The 23,788-nt window shown below is 42.7% G+C and overlaps 1 protein-coding gene across 1 annotated transcript; it reads left to right on the forward strand.

Annotated features, from left to right (window-relative positions):
• Positions 1–1,606: 1,606 nt before the first annotated feature.
• On the forward strand, positions 1,607–21,770 carry MEDAG (mesenteric estrogen dependent adipogenesis). The gene is made up of 5 exons (XM_075850027.1): positions 1,607–1,951; positions 10,862–10,974; positions 12,450–12,562; positions 15,964–16,255; positions 21,378–21,770. The coding sequence occupies exons 1-5, from the start codon at positions 1,662–1,664 to the stop codon at positions 21,452–21,454; spliced, it is 885 nt and encodes a 294-aa protein (XP_075706142.1). The 5' UTR covers positions 1,607–1,661; the 3' UTR covers positions 21,455–21,770.
• The last annotated feature ends 2,018 nt before the right edge of the window (positions 21,771–23,788 follow it).

Consider the following 23,788-nt stretch of genomic DNA (forward strand, 5'->3'; position numbering starts at 1 on the left):
TCCCCCAAAGTTAAAAGCCTACAATTGTATAAAATGTTTTGGTGTGCTGAAGAATTAAGATTTCCCTTCACTGGAACTAAGGGGCCTAGGTCAACCCCTGAAAAACAACCCCATAGTATTATCCCTCCTCCACCAAACTTTACAATTGGCACAATGCAGTCATGCAGGTAACGTTCTCCTGGCATTCGCCAAACCCAGACTCATCCATCAGACCGCCAGACAGAGAAGCACTCCATCTGACGCTTAGCATTGCACTAGGTGATGTAAGACTTGCATGCAGCTACTCGGCCATAGTTGCGCATGCCATGTAGCTCCTGGGGCACAGTTTTGTGCAGATGTTAATGCCAGAGGAGGTTTGGATCTTTGCAGTTACTGAGTCAGCAATAACGCTCTGTTGGCAACTTTTATGCACTATGCGCCTCGACGCTCGGTGACCCCGCTCTGTAACATTATGTGGTCTGCACTTTGTGGCTGAGTTGCTGTGGTACTTAAATGCTTCCACTTTACAATAATACCATTCACAGTTGATCGTGGACTATCCAGGAGGGAAGAAATTTCACGAATTGACTTGTTGCAATGGTGACATCCTATAAGGCTGGATTCACACGACCATGTTACATCCGTAATGGACGGAAGATATTTCGGCCGCAATTCCCGAACCGGACACACTGCTGGGAGCCGGGCTCCTAGCATCATAGTTATGTACGACGCTAGGAGTCCCTGCCTCGCTGCGGGGCAACTGTCCCGTACTGTAATTATGTTTTCAGTACGGACAGTAGTTCCATGGAGAGGCAGGGACTCCTAGGGTCGTGCATAACTATGATGCTAGGAGCCCGGCTCTCTGCAGTGCGTTCGGTCCGAGTCTTCCGGCCGAAATACGTTCCATCCATTACGGACGTAACATGGTCGTGTGAATCCAGCCTTACAGTACCACGCTGGAATTCAGTGAGCTCTTTAGAACGCCCCATTCTTTTACAAATGTTTGTAAAAGCAGACTGCATGGCTAGGTGTTTCGTTTTATACACCTTTGACAATGGGACTCAATGAAACACATGAATTCAATGAGTAAGAGATGTGTCCCAATATTTTTGTCCATACCGTGTATCTCTGGATGTAAATGCAGACACTGACCCCTGACACTGTCTTTCAGAACTGTTGCAGCCCATATACTTAAATCATTCAGGATATACTGTATTACATAAATTAGTTCTGTACACAGCAAAGCTCCGAATCAGATTAAAGGTATTTTTGTCGTCCTGGAAAAAAATTTAAAGATAAAAAAGACAACAATAAAAAGAAAATGCTATATTTCCTATAGTGCATTTAAGACCCAGACATCCGGCAGTGACAGGGTTAATACTACTTGTCTTTCCTGATCTTCTTCAAGTTTAAGACCTGTTTCTCTGTACATGATCCCTCCCTAGTGTCTTTTTTGCACTTCCTCCTTGCAGAACACCTGTTGTGAGGTGGAGAGCACAGCACATGAGACAGGAGCAGAGGGCGCAGTGGATAGACCTCCCATAAGGAAGGGCTTACTGTCCCACCCTGACTCTGAGCTCTTAGGCTGCAGTCAGAAGAATGCAGCAGTCTGTTGTGCATCATCTACACTAGGGAAGTTTAGTGTTTGTGGTGAAACTTTATATATTTGTCGAGGCTTCACAATGGCTACAGGGGATTCAATAAACAAGGCCAATTTGGGGCGGCTAAACAGCACCCGCTCGGTAATGACTTTCTCTTCAGTGGGCTCAGACATCCTGTCCACAGTCACCACTGCCAACTGCGAGATAGCCCTGCTACCCCTGAAACTACTAACCGAGCTGCAGCCCAACTACCTGACCCTGGAGGACGGGGTATTGACCTCTAACAACTACTCAGGAGGCTTTAACTTGTTTAGCGACGACACCGCCCTTATTGATGGTCGTAAGTGCAGAATTATCAATTATATTCAGAGGTGAGTTTGCTGTCACTGAGACTAAACACATTGTTGGTGACGCATCTGCTTATTGCAAATACTGTGTCCGTCTTAGATTTGAGTGAACATTTTGTTTTAGTATTATATATTTATATATATTTAAATACATTACAACGTAAAAGCAACAAAGAATATCAAATAGAATGTTATTTATCAAATAGTATACTTTTTGTGTATAAAACTATATGTTGCATAGTTTTTGGCATAAACCTTTTTAAGATATAAAAATAGTCGAAAATTTGGTGGTGACCTGATCAGATGAACGTTACAATATTTCCCAATTACTGGAATGCTCAACTGACATTTTGTTATGATTTGGACATTTTTCAACATTAGTAAAAACAGAATTTTTTGAAACCTTTAGGCAATGGTAGAAGCAGTTTTAGCATTTCACTGAAATGATTCCATAAATAGAAGCGATTCCTATAGATCACAAACAATCTTTTCATCACCAAAGAAATGGATAGATTAATGCTCAAACATTTTGTTCATTATTTGCAAAAAAAGAAAAAGTAGAAAATGTGCCACGTGTGAATCGAAAACTAGATTAACTCATGCAGCTTTTGATTTGCATCGGGTCCAGTGTTTGCCGGAAAATCAGTATGTGCGATTCCAGGCTAAGATCCCTTTTACACTGGCAGATATATCTTGGGAAAAGAGCTCGCTCTGATGTAGAGCATCAATCAGCACTCGTTTAGCTTCATTTACATGGAGCAATCATTGAACTGTATCTCATTCGTCCACATACAGATTGCATCATTGTCGGCTGCACATTACCTGTTTACACGGGGAGATGTGCTGGTGACAACATGGTTTTTAGGACCGTATAAAGGTTGCGGTCAGCCAACAAACGAGCGTTTGCTCACAGTTCCGTTGCACCACGGATACCGCTGGCAGCCAATGAAACCCATTGACTTCAATGGGTTCTGTTGGCTTTCCATCAGAGTGTCCATGGTTTTACCAGCAACAATAGCAAAATCTATATAGATCACATGAACAAAGACTTAATACAGAAAATCACATATCAAAATTTATTAAGTCATACATATATATAGTAAGTGACAAAGCACTTCAATGGACATACAGTAAAAACCATGGACGTCACAAACAAGGGAATAAAAATAGACATGGTGGGTAACCTGGATATACAGACAGCATCAAGGCTTCAGGATACTATATATAAGCATATCATAGGAGGGGGTATATAACCATATAAACGCGTAGTTGGTCATAACATCCCAAATCATGAATAGATACGTCCAAAAGTTACCACAAGCGTAGATATAAGAGGACCAAGCACCAAATACACCACTGAAAACCCGATACGCGTTTCACTACGGATTCGTAGGGCCCCCTGTTGAAGCTGTGGAGAAACGTGTATCGGGTTCGCGGTGGTGTATTCTGGATTTGGTCCTCTTATATCTATGCTTGCGGAAATTTTTGTACGAATCTATTCATGGTTTAGCGGTTTGTTTACGACCCACCATGAGTTTATATGGCTTAATAGGTATATACCCCTTCCTATGATCTGCTTATTTATAGTACCCTGAGGCCTTGACACTGTCTGTATATCCAGGTTACCCACCATGTCTGGTTTTTCTTCCCTTGTTTGTGAATCCATGGTTTTTACTTTTATGTCCATTGAAGTGCTTTGTCACTTACTATTTATATGTATAACTCAATACATTTTGATATGTGACTTTCTGTATTAAATCTTTGTTCATGTGATCTATATAGGTTTTGTTTCATATGTTGCACACGATATACCATATTATATAATACCCTGTGCTATTGTTTCCGGTAATCTCTGCCGGATTTGCGACGTAGGCCCCTAACGGAGCCTCCAACGCAGATGCATATCAAATGGGATGGTGCAACAGGATGCCTATTCTCTAGCATCTCGTTGCCATAGACTTACATTGTACAGAAAAACATCAGTCAGGATTTAGTTGTTCAACAGGACAGAAAATAAGACTCTGTTTGTTTGCCCTGTGAAACGGATCCTGAAGGAAACAAGTCAAAACTGACACTTTTTGGCATGACGGAAGCCACATTGAAACCAATGAATTAGTTAATAAATCAGTTTTTTAGAAAACGTAGAAAAAATAAAACAGACGTTTTACCAGGATAGCCAAACGTGTTGTGAACCTAGCAATAGTCTTCCATTGATACTTCGCAGTGATTTATGTTTATTTTACTTACACCTAAAAGAAAAGAAAAACAAACAAAAAAAACCCACAGTAAATATAAGGCTGTGTTCACACTGAGTTTTTTTGCAGGAGGAAAATTCCTCCTGCAAAAACTGCTCCAGTAGGTTTTTGCACAGTGGTTTGACAAAAACTCGTCAAAACACTCGTCGAGGTTTTTTTTTCCTCTTTCTGACTGATTGAAATGGGGTTTTGGAGGCGGAAACCGCCTCAAGATGGGTCATGACGCTTCTTTTTACCGCGACGCAATTTTTTTACTCGCGGTAAAAAAACTCGTCCAACTCCCATTGAAATCAATGGGAGGCATTTTCGGGCAGTTTTTGAGGAGTTTTTTGGCGCGGTAAAAACTCGTGGTAAAAAAACTCGTAAAAAACACAGCCTAAGTCATAAAATTATGTTGTTTTTTTTTAGCTTACACAGGGTTTGTCACAACATCTTTTCCAGACTTCTGTATGGCGATTCTGTAGTGGTACATCACCTTTTCATTATCATATTCACTTTTTGTTTATATTGTTTTTAGGGAAATGCTCTTTAAAATTAGAATTTAAAGGCAATGTAAATCTTTGGGGTAATTTTTTATTATTGAAATCAACTTAATTAGTGATTAAAATCACTTTTGTAATTGAAAATCTTTGTATCACTTCTGCAGCTTCTATGTATCACAGTATATAGAAGCTGCACAAAGCCTTTTTGAGCAAAATCCGAGGTCAGAATGGCTTTTTGCAGCTTCTACACACTGTGATACATAGAAGCTGCAGAAATGAAACTAAGAATTATTTTTAATAAAAGTCAAATTACAAAAGTGATTTTAATCGCTAATCAAATTGATTTCAGTAAAAAAAAAAAAAAAGACCCCAAAGGTTTGCATCGCATAAAAAAGTGGTTTTCCCTCAAATAACGTTAGTCACATTAATCAAATATATTATCAATGTCTGATTAGGTTCCAACCACTAAGACCCCCAGCAGTCTCAAGATTAAATTGGCTATGGCTCTCTGCAAAGTACTATGGCTCCCTTAGCTTCTTCCCAGCTTCAGCACAACTACTGTTAAGGTGCTATATAGGAATTTCATTAAAATTAAATTTCCATTGATAAACATAAGCAATAGAATAGGTCTCAGTGACTTTCAAGATTTTACGGTCATAGAATGAGACTACCAGACTTCCAACAAGTCAGTTCACCATATTTCTGCCCTGCTAAAGCTGAACTGTTATTATCTAAAGGGGTTTTCCACAGGATAGGTGATAGATATCTGATCGCTGGGGTTCCCACCGATTACTGGTACAGGGGTTCTGACCCCCGGATCCTCTTTACTGCAGTGAGGAAAACTTTGAATGGAGTGGCGGTGTCTATGGGACTGACAGACAGCACTACTGTTTCCGTCAACCCCCTAGACGTAAAATGTAGCGTAAAAAAACCTCCCTCCAGGGACCGCTTACTTGAGTGTCACTGCATTTAGAGTGCTCAGGTCCATAGAGGACACCCGGACACTGCACAAATAGTGTGTCTCTGCTGCAGCCGTGTCACGTTATGTCAGGTTTTAAAAAAAATATATAATATTATATATATAATATTATCCTAAAATCAGTGGCTGCCCTCACTACTGCACTTGGGGAAGCCCTGTTCTGAAATGAAGTGGAAAATATTCCCAGAAGAGTTGAGGCTACAGCAGCTAATAGAGAACCAGCTCCATATTGATGACCATGGTTTCAGAAAGAGATAATCAAGCTCATATGAATGTCTGTGATTGGGGGTCACATACTTGCGGTCATCTAGTGTACCTATTACCCATGTTAGAAGATAGATTGTAGTGGATTTCCAAGTTTTCAAACCCATGTGACAATGGATTTATCATAACTGGAGATATGGGAAATCCATTTCCTTGGGGAACGTGGTGTGATGAATCTTACATAGACTGATATTAATAAGAAACCGAATCATGAATTGACTTGAATGTTCCTTTTAGTTATGTGATACTGTGGGAAGCTGAATGTATCAGGAATCACTGACAAAACCAGGGCTGATGTCATTCGTTCTCCTGCAGTCAGGGCACAGCCCATATTACAGTGTGCCTTTTGTGAGCCGTCCAAGAGAACTATTTAATGGCTACGCTATAGATCTTCATGTTATTCTGGTAGTTTATACAGAAAAAAAAAAAAAAGTATATTAAATTAACATTTTTAAATGACATTTAAGCCGGTGTTTGTAATAAAAAAAGTGGCGTCTCAGTTGGCGAGTTTTGGAATGTGCCTTTTTAGGAACGTTTCCTTCTAATGTCACGTGCATTATTTAATGGCAGTCAGTCACTACAGACATCATATTTGACTATAATTTGACAAATGAAGTCACTTTAAGACAGAGTGGACCAAATTCTCCAAAGCCAGTCACATCTAGGAAACTGAAGAGTGTTTATAGAGGAAGAAAGGATGTGACCTCAGTAGGAATGACTAATTACATATAGAAAGGTTCCAGCAGAGATTTTGAGAAGTCCCAAAGTCTGTACCTTTTTGTTTTCATTTGTTTTTTTCTTGTTTTGTTTCTTTGTTTTAACCAAACAAATCATACACAATGTTACTAATGTTTACCATATACTTTATATTGTGATTCTTTAGGCTTCGTTCACATCTGCGTGAGGGCTCCGTTCCGACGTTCCATCGAGACGGAGCCCTGACTGACACAAACTGAAACCATAGGTTTCCGTTTCCTTCACCATTGATTTCAATGGTGACAGATCCGGTGCCAATGGTTTCAGTTTGCATCCCTTGTGCAAGGGTTCCGTAGTTTCGACGGGATGAATACCGTAGTCTACTACGCTATTCATCCGGTGAAAATGACGGAACCCTTGCACAAGGGAGACAAACTGAAACCATTGGCACCGGATCCGTCATCATTGAAATCAATGGTGATGGAAACGGAAACCTTTGGTTTCAGTTTGTGTCAGTCAGGGCTCCGTTCCGATGGAAAGCTCAGACGGAAAGTCGGAACGGAGCCCTGACGCAGATGTGAACATAGCCTTTACTAATCTGTGACACATCCTCCTGTTCCCTGCCTGCAATCTGTGCAGCTCTTCACAAAGCTTCAGCACTCTCTACCAGGAATTCGTAGTTAGTAGAAATGTTTATTGTTTTTAAATGTTTCTAAAAGGGCATAAGCTGATCGTCAAGGGTCCGGCTTCTCTTCACCCTGGCAATCAGATGTCATTGCTGGGGTGAAGTGGCTTCTGGCAAGGCAATGTCCTTGCAGTGGCTGCTGCAGGGAAAATGTAGCATTACATGGTGACCTTTCAGATGAATGGCTGAATGTATGTCCATGTTATGCTTACAGAGCGGCTGTCTGTTCTGGCTTATCGATGAAGTCCGGGATTGGGGACCCCCCCCCCTCTGTGATATCCATATACCCTAATAAGGCATATGGACATGGGTTGTCTTCATGCCACAAATGCTTTAATAGCACTGGCTCATAGCTGCATTACACAGCTGGGGGGCAATATACATAGTTGCATTTAATTTGTCAGAGACCGAGTGAGAGACACTCTTTACAGCAGCTGATAGAGGGGGGTCCAAGCATAGGACCCTTTGTAGGATGTCTCCATGTCCTAGTTTACATGGTAGCATTTAAAGAGGCTCTGTCACCAGATTTTGCAACCCCTATCTGCTATTGCAGCAGATCGGCGCTGCAATGTAGATTACAGTAACGTTTTTATTTTTTTTAAAAACGAGCATTTTTGGCCAAGTTATGACCATTTTTGTATTTATGCAAATGAGGCTTGCTAAAGTCCAACTGGGCGTGTTTAAAGTAAAAGTCCAACTGGGCGTGTATTATGTGCGTACATCGGGGCGTGTTTACTACTTTTACTAGCTGGGCGTTCTGACGAGAAGTATCATCCACTTCTCTTCAGAACGCCCAGCTTCTGGCAGATCACGCTGTGACGTCACTTCCCCAGGTCCTGCATTGTGTCGGACGAGCGAGGATACATCGGCACCAGAGGCTACAGTTGATTCTGCAGCAGCATCAGCGTTTGCAGGTAAGTAGCTACATCGACTTACCTGCAAACGCCGATGCTGCTGCAGAATCATCTGTAGCCTCTGCTGCCAATGTGTCCTCGCTCGTCCGACACGATGCAGGACATGTGAGTGACGTCACAGCGTGATCTCTCGAACACGCTGTCTGCACTGCCAGAAGCTGGGCGTTCTGAAGAGAAGTGGATGATACTTCTCATCAGAACGCCCAGCTAGTAAAAGTAGTAAAAACGCCCCGATGTACGCACATAATACACGCCCAGTTGTACTTTTACTTTTAAACACGCCCAGTTGTACTTTTGCAAGCCTCATTTGCATAAATACAAAAATGGTCATAACTTGGCCAAAAATGCTCGTTTTTTACAAATAAAAACGTTACTGTAATCTACATTGCAGCGCCGATCTGCTGCAATAGCAGATAGGGGTTGCAAAATCTGGTGACAGAGCCTCTTTAACCCCTTAGTGACCAGCCCATTTTAGGCCCTAATGACCAAGCATTCAAAGAGCTATAACTTTTTTATTTTTTCGTCTACATAGCTGTATGAGGACTTGTTTTTAGCGGGATTAGTTGTACTTTTTAATAGCACCATTTTAGGGTACATATAATTTTTTTATTAACTTTTTTGGGGGGGATTATAAAAAAAAACGGAAATTCCACCATTGTTCTGTGCGTTTTTAAATTGACGCCGTTCACTGTGCAGCGTAAATAACATGTTACCTTTTATTCTATGGGTCGGTACGATTACGGCGATACCACATATGTAGAGGTTTTTTATGTTTTACGACTTTTGCACAATAAAAACTCTTTTGAACGAAAATTATTTGTTTTTGCATCGTCGCTTTCCAAGAGCCGTAACTTTTTTTATTTTTCCATCAATGTAGTGATTTTTTGGGCTTGTTTTCTGTGGGATGAGACGTAGTTTTGATTGGTACTGATTTGGGGTGCATGGGACTTATTGATTCATTTTTATTATGACTTTTTTGGGGGCAATGGAAAAAAATTGCAATTTCGCCATTGTTTTTTTGAGGTTTTTTTTACGGTGTTCACCTTGCGGTTTAAATTACATATTAACTTTATTAATGGAGTCATTATGGTCGCGGCGATACCATATATGTGTACTTTTATTTATTTTTTACACTTTTACTAAATAAAACCACTTTTTATGGAAAAAAAATGGTTTTATTTATTTTTTTACTGTCATTTTTATTAATCTTTATTTCACATTTATTATTTATTTTATTAGTCCCACTAGGGGACTTTACTGTGCGATCTTCAGATCGCTGCTGTAATGCTTTGGTATACTTCGTATACCAGAGCATTATTGTCTGTCAGTGTAAATCTGACAGGCAATCTGTTAGGACGTGCCTCCGGCGCGTCCTAACAGGCATATGTCCAGGGCAGACCTGGGGGCTTTTATCAACCCCCGGCTGCCATGACACCCCATCGGAGACCCGCGATTGCATTTGCGGGCCGCCGATGGGTGACAGAGGGACCGCACTCCCTCTGTAAACAAGTTAAATGCCGCGGTCACTATTGATGGCGGCATTTAACGGGTTAAACGGCCACGATCGAAGTAAACTTCGATCGCGGGCATTGGAGCAGGAGCTCAGCTTTCATCAGACAGCTGAGCCCTGGCTCCAGCCTGCACGGGAGACCCGTGCAGGACTTAGACTAGGCTAACGTGAAAAGGCGTCAGCCTAGCCTAATGCCCCTTAGTGACGAACGTGAAAAGGCGTATTGTTGGTCACTAAGGGGTTAATGAGATAACGCAGCAGAAAAGAAGATAAATTATAGAATGAACAAAATTATTTTTTAACAGGGCGTACATCCATTATCTCAACAGTTAGAGTATGTTCCCACGGGTTGGATATGACCTAGAACACGCAGGAAATTGCAGCCAAAAAAACGCACCAAATTGTGGTGCAGATTTTCCTTTGGAATCGCCACTGCATGAAACAGCTGGGAAAAAAAGCCAATACTTACCTCTTTGACGTTGCCAGAGTGATGCGTCCCTCTGTTCCCCATGCAGCTGGGCCTCCTGTGATGACACTGCTGCCCATGTGACCGCTACATGAATGTCATCCCAGGAGGCCAGGCTGCACAGGGAACAGCCAGAGAGAAAAAGAGCTGTTGCTATGACAATGCCAGGGGGCGAAATATAGACTTTTTTTTTAAATAATTTTTTTTTTCAGATTCCCTTTTTTTTTGCAGAGGAATCGCAGCTTTTCCGCCGCAAAAAATGCAGCAATTGCTATTTGTTGTGGCTTTTACGTCCCTGTTGAATTCAATGGGGAAAAACCGCAACTAAAGTGCAACGATTCCACAGCATAAATTTCTGCGGATTACAAAAATCGCACTGCAAGTCAATCTATGAACATTTTATCCGCTGATTTTTTCCGCAGTGTGTGGATGAGATTTGTTTTGATTGCATGATGGACACCATCGGCGCCCGACGGAACACATTGACTAATGGGTTCCATCGGGTTTCCAGAAACAATAGCGCAGCATGTTTCCATAATCTTGGACCGGATCTGTGACAAAGGACCCTAACAGAGCCTCCAACGCAGGTGTGAACAGGCCCTTACACTTCTAGATGGATGTCCGTAATATGTTCAGATAGGATATTTTAACAATGGCTGATGGTTTTTCCTTTATCTTTTCAGGAAAGTCACCCTACGCAGTCATTCGGATTATAAGGATTACAGAGACACATTGTTAGCAAAGCCCATGTTATTCATAGCAAACGCAAAAAAACTCAACAGCGACTCTACTTCAGGTATGATGATAAATTAACAAGCTTGCTCTCCTGCCATGCAGATCTAATCTCAATGTCGCATGTCTTGGGTGAAGTTCCCTGTTAACAAAATCTCAGTTGATTCAGGGCTTGAAAACAAGACTAGAACCTAAGCTTTTGAAAATGACCTGTGTCTAAGGCCCCATGCACACAAACGTGCTTTTGCGGCCGCAATTCCCCAGAAAATCCAAGGGAGAATTGCGGCTCCATTCATTTCTATGGGCCCATGCACACGACCGTGGTTTCCATGGTCCGTGCATGGCCCAGGAGCCTGGCCCGCAGAAAGAACGGACATGTCTTATTACGGCTGTGTTCTGCAATTCAGGCTCATAGAAAATAATGGACGCGGCCAGGTGCACGACCCGCGATTTGCGGGCGGATCGCGGGTGACACTCCGCGGCCGACCGAACCGAAAATCACGGCCGTGCACATGGCTACATTTGTGTGCATGAGGCCTAAGGCTTTGTTTACATATCCATCAGGGGTCTATTCTGACGTTCCATAGGTTTCCGTTTCCATCACCACAGATTTCAATGGTGACGGATCCGGTGCCAATGGTTCCCATCTGTCTCAGTTAATCAAGGGTTCCGTCGTTTTGACGGAATTAATAGCATAGTCGACTAAGGCCCCATGCACACAACCTTATTTTCATCCATCCGTTAATACTGTTCGTAAATACGGATCCGGAGTCTTCCGCAACTTATCCGCATATACGGGATGGTATCCGCAAATACGGTCCGTAGTGCATCCGTATATACGGATCCACAAAAAGAAGAAAACAACCACAAATGATGTGCAACATCTGCAAACCTGGCGTCCCCATCCGTAGCCGTCCGTAATTACGGAAGCGCCCATAGACTTCTATGGGGAGTCCGTGTAGTAATTAGGGACAAGAATAGAAAATGTTCTATATTTTACTGATCATTTCTACTAAATGGACACCCATCTGTAAAAATACGGAAAGGTTCCGTAGCCCATAGAAATGAATGGGTCCATAATTACGGTCCGTAATTATGGAATAAAAATAGTTGTGTGCATGGGGCCTAACTTTGTAACGTTCGTTCCACCGGAGCAGCTCTTTTGTCTGGTTCATGGATGGGGTTCCTGAATAGTGGAGCCCTTTCTATGACATCCTTATGGCCTAATAGGGAAGGGGTTGTCATCATGAGACTACCTTTTTAAATAATTTCTGATGCCTAATGCCTCTAACTCAAGACTGCCGGTCTTTGACATATTTGGACCCTGGAATTTTAGACCCTTAGGTAATTGTGTGGGACTAATTTTTCCAAACCAAAGGTGCCAGACTAAGGGACATTTATACTTGATATCCACAATGCCTTTATTTATTTAGTGTTTTCTATTTTGATGTAACTATAAAATAAGGCATAAATTACATTTTATTTTTATTTTGCAGCAAGTATCGGATGCTGTGTTTTAAAATACCTTTTTTTCCCCAGCTAAAACATTTGCCATCATTGTAAATACACGACATCCACAGATCAGAGACAAGTTGGAGGGTGGTATGAACAGTGCAATATCCTCTGTTATGGGAGAAAACTATCAATTACAGGTGAGAAACTTCAGATTTGTCTTTATTATAACTTAAAAAAGACCTCCAGTGGTAACACAACTTTCCATGTCTGCATTCCCCATCTAATTGTATACCACACTCTACACTTCTTTTATGTATACTGTACTTACTTTTTGAACTTCTGCCTTGTGGGCTTTAAAAAAGTCTACATCTTGATTCTTAGATTTCTCCAGCTTTCTCTTCCTCTCTGCTTGGTGATCAATCCTGTGATGCTTCAGCACAACATCACATGACCAGCTAAAGACCACACCATTTCTGCATGCTGGGGGACACTGTGATTATCATTCTCTCTATATTCTCCTAAATAAGCTGAGAACCCATAAGTATAAGACAGGGAGGCTGTACTATATTCTTCTACATTATACCGGTGTGACCGGAATCTGTCTAAGTATCAGTGGTAGCTGATGATAGAAGTTTCTGTCCTGCCCCCCCTGTGCAAAACTAGTGTGGTACAGGAACTGCTGAAGCCTGTGATGGTTGACACATGGATCTCCATAGACTCCAGTAGAGAAAGCGAGTCACCGAGCCATATTCACACTGCTGCTAAGCAAGCATCCCAGTTTGAGATATAGAGATAGAAGCAGCAAGAAAAATAACAAGTGAGAGACTGACACATGGAAGACCATAATAGTGCACGTCGGAAAGTTTAGTTTTGGCCGGAGTGTCCCTTTAAATATCTTTTATTATTGCATTATTCCCCGTTTTAATGACACTGCAGCCCATATTATGCTATTAGAGAGGCCCTCCAGGACTCTTTCTTATTGAAACTCAATTGCCTCCATTTTTTTTTGTACCGGTGATAGTTCCATGCACTGACTTGTTAGTGAGGTTGTGGTAGGTGTTGAGTCTGTGCTTATACATAGCAACAAATGCAAATAAGCGAAGCTGCAGTGCAAAGCATAGGGGAGTGACAAAGGCAGCAGAAGAGCAAAAAGATTAAATGCTAAAATAATTAGAAAGGAAGTGGATTTTGATTCTTCGGCTGGGTTCACACGAGCATGTTACGTCCGTAAAGGACAGAACGTATTTGGGCCGCAAGTCCCGGACCGAACACACTGCAGCGAGAAGGGCTCCTAGCATCATAGTTATGTACGACGCTAGGAGTCCCTGCCTCTCCAAGGAACTACTGTTCCGTACTGAAAACATGATTACAGTATGGGACAGTTGTCCGGCAGCGAGGCAGGGACTCCTAGCATCGTACATAACTATGATGCTAGGAGCCCGGCTCCCTGCAGTGTGTTCGGTCCGGGACTTGCGGCCGAAATACGTTCCGTCCTTTACGGATGTAATATGCTCGTGTGAACCCAGCCTAACACTGTACACTAAGCACTGTAAGGACTAGTCCACATGTGGCGTAAATACTGCGGATTTTCCACAATGTATTTTGTTGCGGAAAATCCTTAGCATAATACAGAAGAAAGAGTGGATGAGATTTGCGTACATGTACGTGATATGCAGATATTCCGCACACAAATTGACCTGCGGTGCAGTTTTTTTAAGCTGCAGCATGTCATTGTGGTTGCGGAATCCCCAGTATTTTGTTGTGCGTTTTCCCCATTGAATTCAATGGCGATTTAAAACCTGCAACAAATAGTCAAGTGCTGCGACTTTAGCGGCGGAATCACCTTATACTTACCTCTGACGTTTCATCCCATGTGACCGCTGTAGCCAATCACAGGCTGTAGTGGCGGGCATATGGGATGAAACATCATCCTAGGAGGCCGAACTGGATGACGTCAGAGGGTTGGCCTCCTGGGATGACGTTTCATCCCATGTGACCACCGCTGCAGTCAATCACAGGCAGTGGTCTTCAGGGATGAATCATCATCCCAAGAGGCCGGCCTGCCTGCAAGTCGGCTAATGCTGCAGTTTTATGCATCAGACATTCCTGCCGAAAAACTGCACCACAATTAGGTGCGGTTTTTCGCCCAGAATTTCCTGCGGCCACCGGGGCGGATAGACTGTGTACCTTTTATGCAGTGTATCCGCCCCGTGTAAACTTACCCTTACTGTGATGAAGCAGCCAAAATAAATAATCCAGAATACGCATGTGAAATACATTCTACTGGAGATATTGTATTCTACTTCCATGGTTTATTGACTCCTTTCCCTAACACAGTTTCTAATTTCTTATAAACATGTTATATGTGGTCTTTCTTTGCTCCATTGGCTTCACATTCTGCAGATTACCTGCACACATGTGACATTAACCTTGCTAGGTATTACTTTAAAGGGGCTTTCCCATTAGAGACATTTATGCATATACACAGGATATGTCATAAATGTTAGATAGATGCGGGTCCCACCTCTAGGACCCGCACCTATCTCTAGAACGGGGCCCCCTAAACCCTTTTCTGCTCCCTCTGCCTCCCCGGCCACTTCCTGACTATATGGTCGGGAGTTACGCTGTTTCCGTAACTCCCATAGTAGTAAATGGCAGTTACGGAAGCTGCGTAGCATGCAAGCTTTGTTGTTTCCGTAACTACTATCCAGTTCTATGGGAGTTACGGAAACAGCGTAGCTCAGCGAGCTATGCTGTTTCCTAATTCATGGTCGGAAATTCACCCGCTTCTGCCGTAACACTGAGTGGCACAACAGAGTTTAGGGGGCCCCGTTCTAGATATAGGTGCGGGTCCCAGAGAAAGTGTTATGTCATTTTATTTTTAAGCCAAATAACTAAGCAAAGCAAAATAAGTTTCCAATGATTCAGATTTACATGGTGCAGATAATGTCACTAAAAACCATGATAGTGCACATTACAAGTAACTAATCTCGCATCTCCCAGCAGCTCCTATGTCCGTGTATGTTCAGTACATCTTTTGCTGATTTGCTTACTGCCGTTTTTTTTTAAGATGCCCAAAAATTATGGTGATGGATAATGGGAATTTTGAAATTCACCTGAATTAAAGCGGTTGTACCAGAATCTACATTTATAACCCATCCACAGGATAGGTGATAAATGTCTGACTGCTGGAGACACCACTGCTGGGAACACCACCGATCGCAATAACAGGAGTCCCGAAGCCCCCAGTTTCTTCTCACTGTGCTTTCGCAGTGATGAGGAGATTAAATGGAAATAGCCGAGCACTGTACTTGGCCGTTACCGTTATACCCATAAACTTTGAATAGAGCAGCAGCTCGCATGCCGCAACCCCTTTAACATTGATATACGAATTGGTTTTCAGAATGACACTTTTTCTGTAATTATTGCATAGGGAATTGCTGTATAAGTAATTTTCTTTACACTAAGGCAAAGTGGGACTACAGTATATATTATGTTTTGACAGATTTACACATCCGATGGTACCTTATACACTACTGATTGACTGGTCATAGAATTTTGGAAGACTGCCATGATTGTTTTTTCTTTTTCCCACTAGTTTACTTTTCACAATAATGTAAGAGAATATCTTCAGAAACAAAACTTTGAACTGACAGAAGACAACCTGAATTTTTCATACACTTTCAAACTCGACGTCTTTGTGGATTTCTTCTACTTGTTTGGTCTGAGCAAGAAAAATTGTGATATGAACGGGAAGATTCTGAACTTGTACTGTACAAACAATAGCAGGAAAGAAAGAGTTAAATTGTTCCTGTCAAAAATGACCAATCCATTAATCCGAATGGGCAGCAGCTTGGACTTTGATCGGAGACCGAGTGTATTCTCCCTAGGTAAGATGAGTGAAATACTAGAAGGAAATTAATGGTTAGAGTCTGATAATGAAAGAAGAATATGTACTTATAGGGATTGTCTAGTCATATTAAATTGATCGCCTATCATAGGCCAAAAAAAGAGGTGGTATAAGCAGGGGCGTAGCTAGGGGGAGGCAGAAGCGTAGCTAGGGGGTGGCGGGGGCTTAGCAAGGGGGATGCGCGGGGTGCAGGGGCATAGCTAGGGGCGGGGGGAGGGCAGGCGGGGCTGGGCGCAGGTACAATTGACTACTCCTCCTGGAGCGGAATCCCCCTGACGTCACTATCCATATATGGACAATGACGTCAGGGGCTCCTCCTCCAGAAGAGGAATCATGCCTCCCATCCTTCCCGGGCGGCCTGTCCCGCAGTCAACTATACAGTTGAACTTAATGCGGAAGCAAGGAACAGGTAAGATATATGGACAGTGACGTCAGTGGCTCCTCTGAAGCGGAATCCCCGTTGATGATGCTATACTAGGGGATTCCGATCCAGGAGTAGCTCCTGACGTTACTCCATATATGGACAGTCACAGTGACGTCAGTGGCTCCTCTGAAGCGGAATCCCCGTTGCCGACGCTATGGCATGAGCATTCCACTCCAGGACAGCAACGTCCGGGTCTATTCGTGGAGCGGAATCCCCTGCCATAGCGTCGGCAATGAGGAATCCGCTTCAGAGGAGCCACTGACGTCACTACTCCTGAGGAGGAATCCCCTGCCATAGCGTCGGCAACGGAGATTCCGCTTCAGAGGAGCCACTGACGTCACTGTATGGACAGTAACCAGGGAAATGAAGCAGCACTCCAGCAAAGCAGCTGCTTGACAAAGGCTGCATTGAGCAGCTGAAACGTTGCATCATCTCTGTTTCACATATTGGAGAATAAATCTGGATTCTTGAAATCTTTGCTGAAGTGCTGCTTCCTTTTCCTTTTTGCATCTACATTGTGGGCATCCATCAGTCAGATGCCTGGAAGCTGGCACCCGTTTTGACCCTGGAGGTCTTGTTCTGCTGTGCGGCACACTTTTTTTTACTGTATGGACAGTGACGTCAATGTCCATAAATGATCAGTAGTATCTAGGAGTGGAATTCTCAGCTTATGCTGTGGCTGGGGATTCCGCTCCTAGAGGGAGTCTCAATGGCACTATCTACAGGGGGAGGGGGTACGGCTATCTACAGGGACGGTGGTGCTATCTTCATGGGGGTGTGGCACTATACATGGGAAATATGGCACTATATAGGGGCACTATCTACAGGGGAGACTGACACTCTACATGAGCACTGTGGCACTATCTACGTGGGCACTGATACTAGGGGCATCTGAAGAGGCATTATACTGTATGGGGGCAGCTATGGGGAAATATTCTGTATGGGGGTAGCTATAGGGCGTTATACTGTATGGGGCAGCTGTGGAGGCATTCTACAGTATGGGGGCAACTATAGGGCACTATACTGTATGAGGGCAACTATGGGGCATTATACTGTATGGGGCAGATAGGGGGGCATTATACTGTATGGGGGAAACTATAGGGGCACTATGCTGTATGGGCAGCTATAGGGGCATTATGCTGTATGGGAGCAGCTATAGGGGCATTATGCTGTATGGGGGAATTTGATTGGGCATCTGTGTGGGCATTATACTGTATGGGGGCATCTGTGTGGGCTTTATACTGTATGGGTGAATCTATGGGGGCATTATACTGTATGGTAACAGGTATGGGGTCATTATACTGTATGGTGGCAGCTAGAGGGCATTATACTGTGTTGCTATGTGTGCCGCATCGGTTGTCCATCTTTGTGATACTTTAAAGTTAGGAGATATGGAGGAATCCCCGGCCAAATCGTTGCAGACAATCTTCCTGAGGATTCCGCTCCTGGAGAAGCCCCTGACGTCATTAACCGTATATGGACAGTGACATCAGAAGCTCCTCTAGGGAGACCCAATGGCGCTATGTACAGGGAGGTGGGGTGTAGTGCCATCTACAGGAGGGTGTGTGTGGCACAATTTACAGGGGGGGTGTGTGGCACTATTCCCAGGCAGCTGTGTGGCACTATCTACAAGGGGGCTTTGTGGCACGATCTCCAAGGGGGGATGTTTGTGGCACGATCTCCAAGGGGGGGTGTGTGTGGCACTATCTACAGGGGGCAGTATGGCACAATCTCCAAGGGGTGATGTGTGGCACTATCTACAAGGGGGGGGTGACTATCTATATGGGGCACTGTGGCACTATCTACAGGGGGGCTGTGTGGCACTATCTACAGGGGGGCTGTGTGGCACTATCTACAGGGGGGCTGTGTGGCACTATCTACAGGGGGGCTGTGTGGCACTATCTACAGGGGGGCTGTGTGGCACTATCTACAGGGGGCTGTGTGGCACTATCTACAGGGGGCTGTGTGGCACTATCTACAGGGGGCTGTGTGGCACTATCTACAGGGGGGCTGTGTGGCACTATCTACAGGGGAGCTGTGTGATATCTAAAGGGGGCTGTGTGGCACTATCTGCAAGGGGAGGTGCGTGGCACAATCTACAAGGGGCTGTGTGTGGCACTAGCTACAAGAGAAGGCTGTTCATTATGTCATCATATAGTCTCATTAGCCTCAGTTATACAATATGTTTTAGTCGGGCACTGACCTCTTTATTTATTGTTATGTTAACTCCCTTATAGAACTACTAGTCCTTCTCAATGAATTAGAATATCATCAAAAAGTTTATTTATTTCAGTAATCCAATTCAAAAAGTGAAACTCATATATTATATAGATTCATTACAAACAGAGTGATCTATTTCCAGCATTTTTTTTATTTTAATGTCGATGATTATGGCAACAGTAAATGAAAATCCAAAATTTTGTGTCTCAGAAAATTAGAATTTTATATAATCCCAAATTCAAAAAGAATTTTAATACCGAAATGTTGGCCTACTGAAAAGTATGTCCAGTATATGCCCTCAATAGTTGGACAGGGCTCCTTTTGCATGAATTACTGCATCAATGTGGCGTGGCAAGGTGGCGATCAGCCTGTGGCACTGCTGAGGTGTTATGGAAGCCCAGATTGCTTTGATAGCGGCCTTCAGCTCGTCTGCATTGTTGGGTCTGGTGTCTCTCATCTTCCTCTTGACAATACCCCATAGATTCTCTATGGGGTTTAGGTCAGGGGAGTTTGCTGGCCAATCAAGCGCAGTGATACTGTGGTTATTAAACCAGGTATTGGTACTTTTGGCAGTGTGGGCAGGTGCCAAGTCCTGCTGGAAAATCAAATCTCTCTCTTAGCTTGCGTGGTCTACTGCTTCGTCACTGAGCTGTTGTTACTCCTAGGCTCTTCCACTACACAATAATAGCACCTACAAGTTGACTGGGGCACATCTAGCAAATGTCCAGGGGCGTTAATATACTTTTGGCCCTGTTAATATGCCATAAATGTTTAAGTTGTGAATTCCCCTTTAAAGATAATGGGACACAACATAGCAATATGAAATGGACTTTACCTCTCACACTGTGCTTGTGTTTAAATTTCTATTAATCTCCACCATAGGAGAAAAGATAAATTTTAAGAGGGTCCATATACTTTACTTTCAAGGCCATGCACATGTAGTCATGAAAGTCATTGCATAATAGCCCTAACACAGTATTTCAGCCCATACCTTTAGGCCTCAATGCTTGTGATTGTGGGCCCGGCTGGCCGCTGAAATTCACCCGCAATTTCGTCCCGTGCTCCCATACAAAGTATGGGAACACGGTCAGTAAAAAGACATAAGATAGGACATGTCCTGTCTTTTGCGGCAGCTTTCTACAGCCCGGACACCTTCCCGTAAATATACGGGAAGGTGTCCGTGGTCAATAGAAATGAATGGGTCCATAATTGCGTACCGCAATTACGGACTAATTCTACTGTCTAGTGCATGGGGCCTTAGTATGTGTTTTTTTGAGTAGTGTTTAGGAACCAAGAAAGTGTCATAGGCTTGTAAGAAAACTTTCAAGACTAGGAACATTAGGAATTCCAGATGTAAATATAAACTTCATACCCAGAATGTACTTTATTCAAAACAATTGTCCTGCTGTCAAGTAGTACCACATTGAATTCAGTATAAATACCTAACGAGGAGCTACTAAGACAAGGGAGGTAGTGTGAGGGAACAGAGTTGAGACTTTGAAATTCTTTGAAGCCCGGGTGACTCTGTGACAAAATGATAGCTCGGTAGCTGCTAAAAATGGGTGCTTTAACCCAGGACTGAAGGAAGAACAAGAAGTCAGGAGCATAAGGAGAACATGTGGTACAGAGTGATAAAACAAGAAATGATTCTGGCAGAAGAAGGCTTTAATTTTTGAGTAAATATGTTGTAACTCCAGGCAAACATTTTTAAAATGATAAACTTCTCGACCTCTACTTGTCCCCAATATTTCATTTTCCTGAATGTCAGCATTCTGTAGATCCACTGCTATTCTCTACTAGGCCTCAGTTGAAGACGGGAGCTGTGCTGTACAGAGCCACATGGGTGTCACTATACAGAATACTACAACTGTCAACTGCATCGCACCACGACAATATGATAACACCCAGGAGTTTATATAGTAAATATTACAACGGCCGTTATTGGTGACCACCGATATTGTGCCTCTTAGGATATGTTCACATTGAGTTTTTGCAGGCAGAAAATTCTGCCTGCACGCCGTTTGCCGCATTTTTCGAGGCGTTTTCACAGCGTTTTTCGCTTGCGCCCATTGAGCACCACGGGCAAAAATGCAGCGAAATACGCTTTCTCTTCCTCCCACTGATGTCAATGGGAGGTCAGAGACGTAAACGCCCAAAGATAGAGCATGTCGCTTCTTTTTCCCGCGAGACGGTTTTTACGCTCGCGGGAAAAAAACGCCTCCGCCTCCCATTGAAATCAATGGAAGGCATTTTTGGACGTTTTTTGCGCTTTTTCCGATGCGGTTTCCGCATCACAAAACTCCATGTGAACTGACCCTTACGTATATAGACAGTGTGGTCACCAATACAGGAAGTCATAAACTGGAGAGATCTATAAATACACCTTTGTGAATATATGTACTTTTAGTCAAAGTCTGCCACTGTCAATGTGCTAAAATAATTTTTCTCATCTTTCCAGATATGATCATGGAAGATCCTTTTTTGCAAGAAGAAGAAGTCAATGATATTGCCCCAGTTCTTCCGCTTAACTCGTGAATATTAAACAGAGGAAGAAATGACATTGGAAAGAGAACAAACTGGATAAATATTGACATGAATGCACAAATTTAAGACATTATGGTTAACATTGAGATTTTGAACTCATCTTCATTTAAAAAATTAACACACAAAGTGCTCCATGGTGCAGTAAACAGAGAAGGGTAAGAAAATCAACTGGGCGGACCGGCACTCATCAGACAGAGTTGTGCAAAACCGGAGGCACAACTATGGGATGCGTGTATGGAATATTCTCTGCCCTCCGATCAGCATGGTTGCTGCTCCGCCTGCAGACCTCAAACCCAAGATCTTAAACGATATAACACCAAGCAAAAAGAAAAATGCAGGATCCACCGGGCCCCACCAAAATGAGAAGGACTGGAGTAAAATAATGATTTAATGAACGTACAACGCGCTTCAAGGTCGGTACGTTCATTAAATCATTCTTTTGAGCTTTTGTCAGACCAACCTTGAAACGCGTTGTACGTTCATTAAATCGTTCTTTTGAGCTTTTACTCCAGTCCTTTTCAATTTGGTGGCGCCCGGTGGATCCTGTATTTTTCTTTATGCTTGGTGCTACATCTTCATTTAATGGCAGGAAATGAAAAAATTGGCCAAGCTTTGTTGGTATGGATTTTTCGGGTTGTCAGAAGAACTCAATAGCTTCTCCGCACATGGCCTAACAATGTGTCATAAAATCAAGTCCCGCAAAACAAAAACATCATACATTTTTGTACAAGTATTCTCAATTATTAGCCATTTTAGTCTGGGGAGCAGCTATCTTCATTGTTCTTTGAAGGCATTTCTGGCACCAAAGCTTTCTATGTGTTCTAATATATCTTTTTTTCTCTACAACTTGGTCTCATGGGGTCCCAGTAGGTGAGAAAGGGTGGGGGCAGCTATGATCCATTCCTCATCCAGGTATGGATTTTTTATTTGAATTTGGAAATTGTGTTATGTTTAATTCTCAAGTCACCACCTCCTTCTGTCACAGCTAACCATGTATAATGCTCAAACAGATGAAGATGAATACTGGAAAGCATTTCCTTGGGAGCTAACAGGTGCTGCTGAATCTGGGCCTGCACCAAAAAGTTGGGCCTATTTTGATTTTGCTTTGGAACCCTCCTTTTTCACTGCCGAAATGTCATTCTTGAAAATATCTACATATTAGTAAATGTTATTACTAACTTTAATATAAAACTGCTCTAATAATAATTTTTCAAAGCGGCCGTGTAAAAAACGCCCCGTCGGAACAGATTTTTTCCCATTGAAATCAATGGACATATTTTTTGAGGCGTTCTGCTTCCGATTTTTTGCCCGTTTTTCGGCTGTTTACGGCTTGAAAAAGGGCTGAAAATAAGCCGTGTGATCATACCCTTATAGGGAATGTTGGGTAACAATCAATTACTCATAATAAATACAAAATACATATAAATATCAAAATGCCATACATGCATATCATATAACTGTGTTCAGTGTTATCATAGCAATGTGAAACAAAGTAAAATTGCAGCAGATTAAACATATAAATATATAGTGCATGTTTAATACAATAAATGCACATATATATCTATATTTATGTGCATCTATATATATTAACCCCTTAACGACCGCCCACCGTCTTTTGACGGCAGGTGGTGCAGGTGCTTAGTCTACAGTGACGTCTTTTGGCGTCGCTGTAGAAGAGGCTGATGAGCGCTCATCCTCTAAGCAGGAGCTGTAACTAACGGCTCCTGATCTGAGGGAAGCCTGCTGAATACAGCTGGGGTAGGAAAATATTCGGACCCCAGCTGTTTAACCCTTTGATTGCTGCGGTCCGTGATCGCGGCAAGATAAAAGGGAACTTCCCTCTTTGCTCGCGTCACTGGAAACCTGGTGATGTGATAAAAGAGCAGGGAATCTCTCTGCAGTCAGCTCTGGGGACCAATAAAGGACCCCAGGGCTGTCTGCTCAGTTTGCCTGCTGTTAGGGTTACACTATGCTGCCCTAACAACAGCCTGTGTCATGGTGACACAGTGTAATGTATTAGCATACAGGAGTATGCTAATACATTACAAGTAAAAAATAAAGTTATAAATAAAGTTATCCCCTAATGGGATTAAAAAAAGTACTAAAAAAAATAAATAAATAAAAAAAAAGTCATTCTTTTGAATAAAATATATTTTATTGCCCCTACACTAAAAGAAAAAAACCTCCACATATTCAGTATCTAAACGACCGTAATAACCTTAAGAATTAATCTAACGGGTTATTTAGCGTGAAACGTGAACGGGATGAAAAATAAACAAGAAAACTATGTAGAGAATCTCTTTTTCCTTTATTCATGGCGTAAAT

Source organism: Rhinoderma darwinii, chromosome 2 (assembly GCF_050947455.1).
Source record: "Rhinoderma darwinii isolate aRhiDar2 chromosome 2, aRhiDar2.hap1, whole genome shotgun sequence".
NCBI classification, from domain to species: Eukaryota; Metazoa; Chordata; class Amphibia; order Anura; family Rhinodermatidae; genus Rhinoderma; species Rhinoderma darwinii.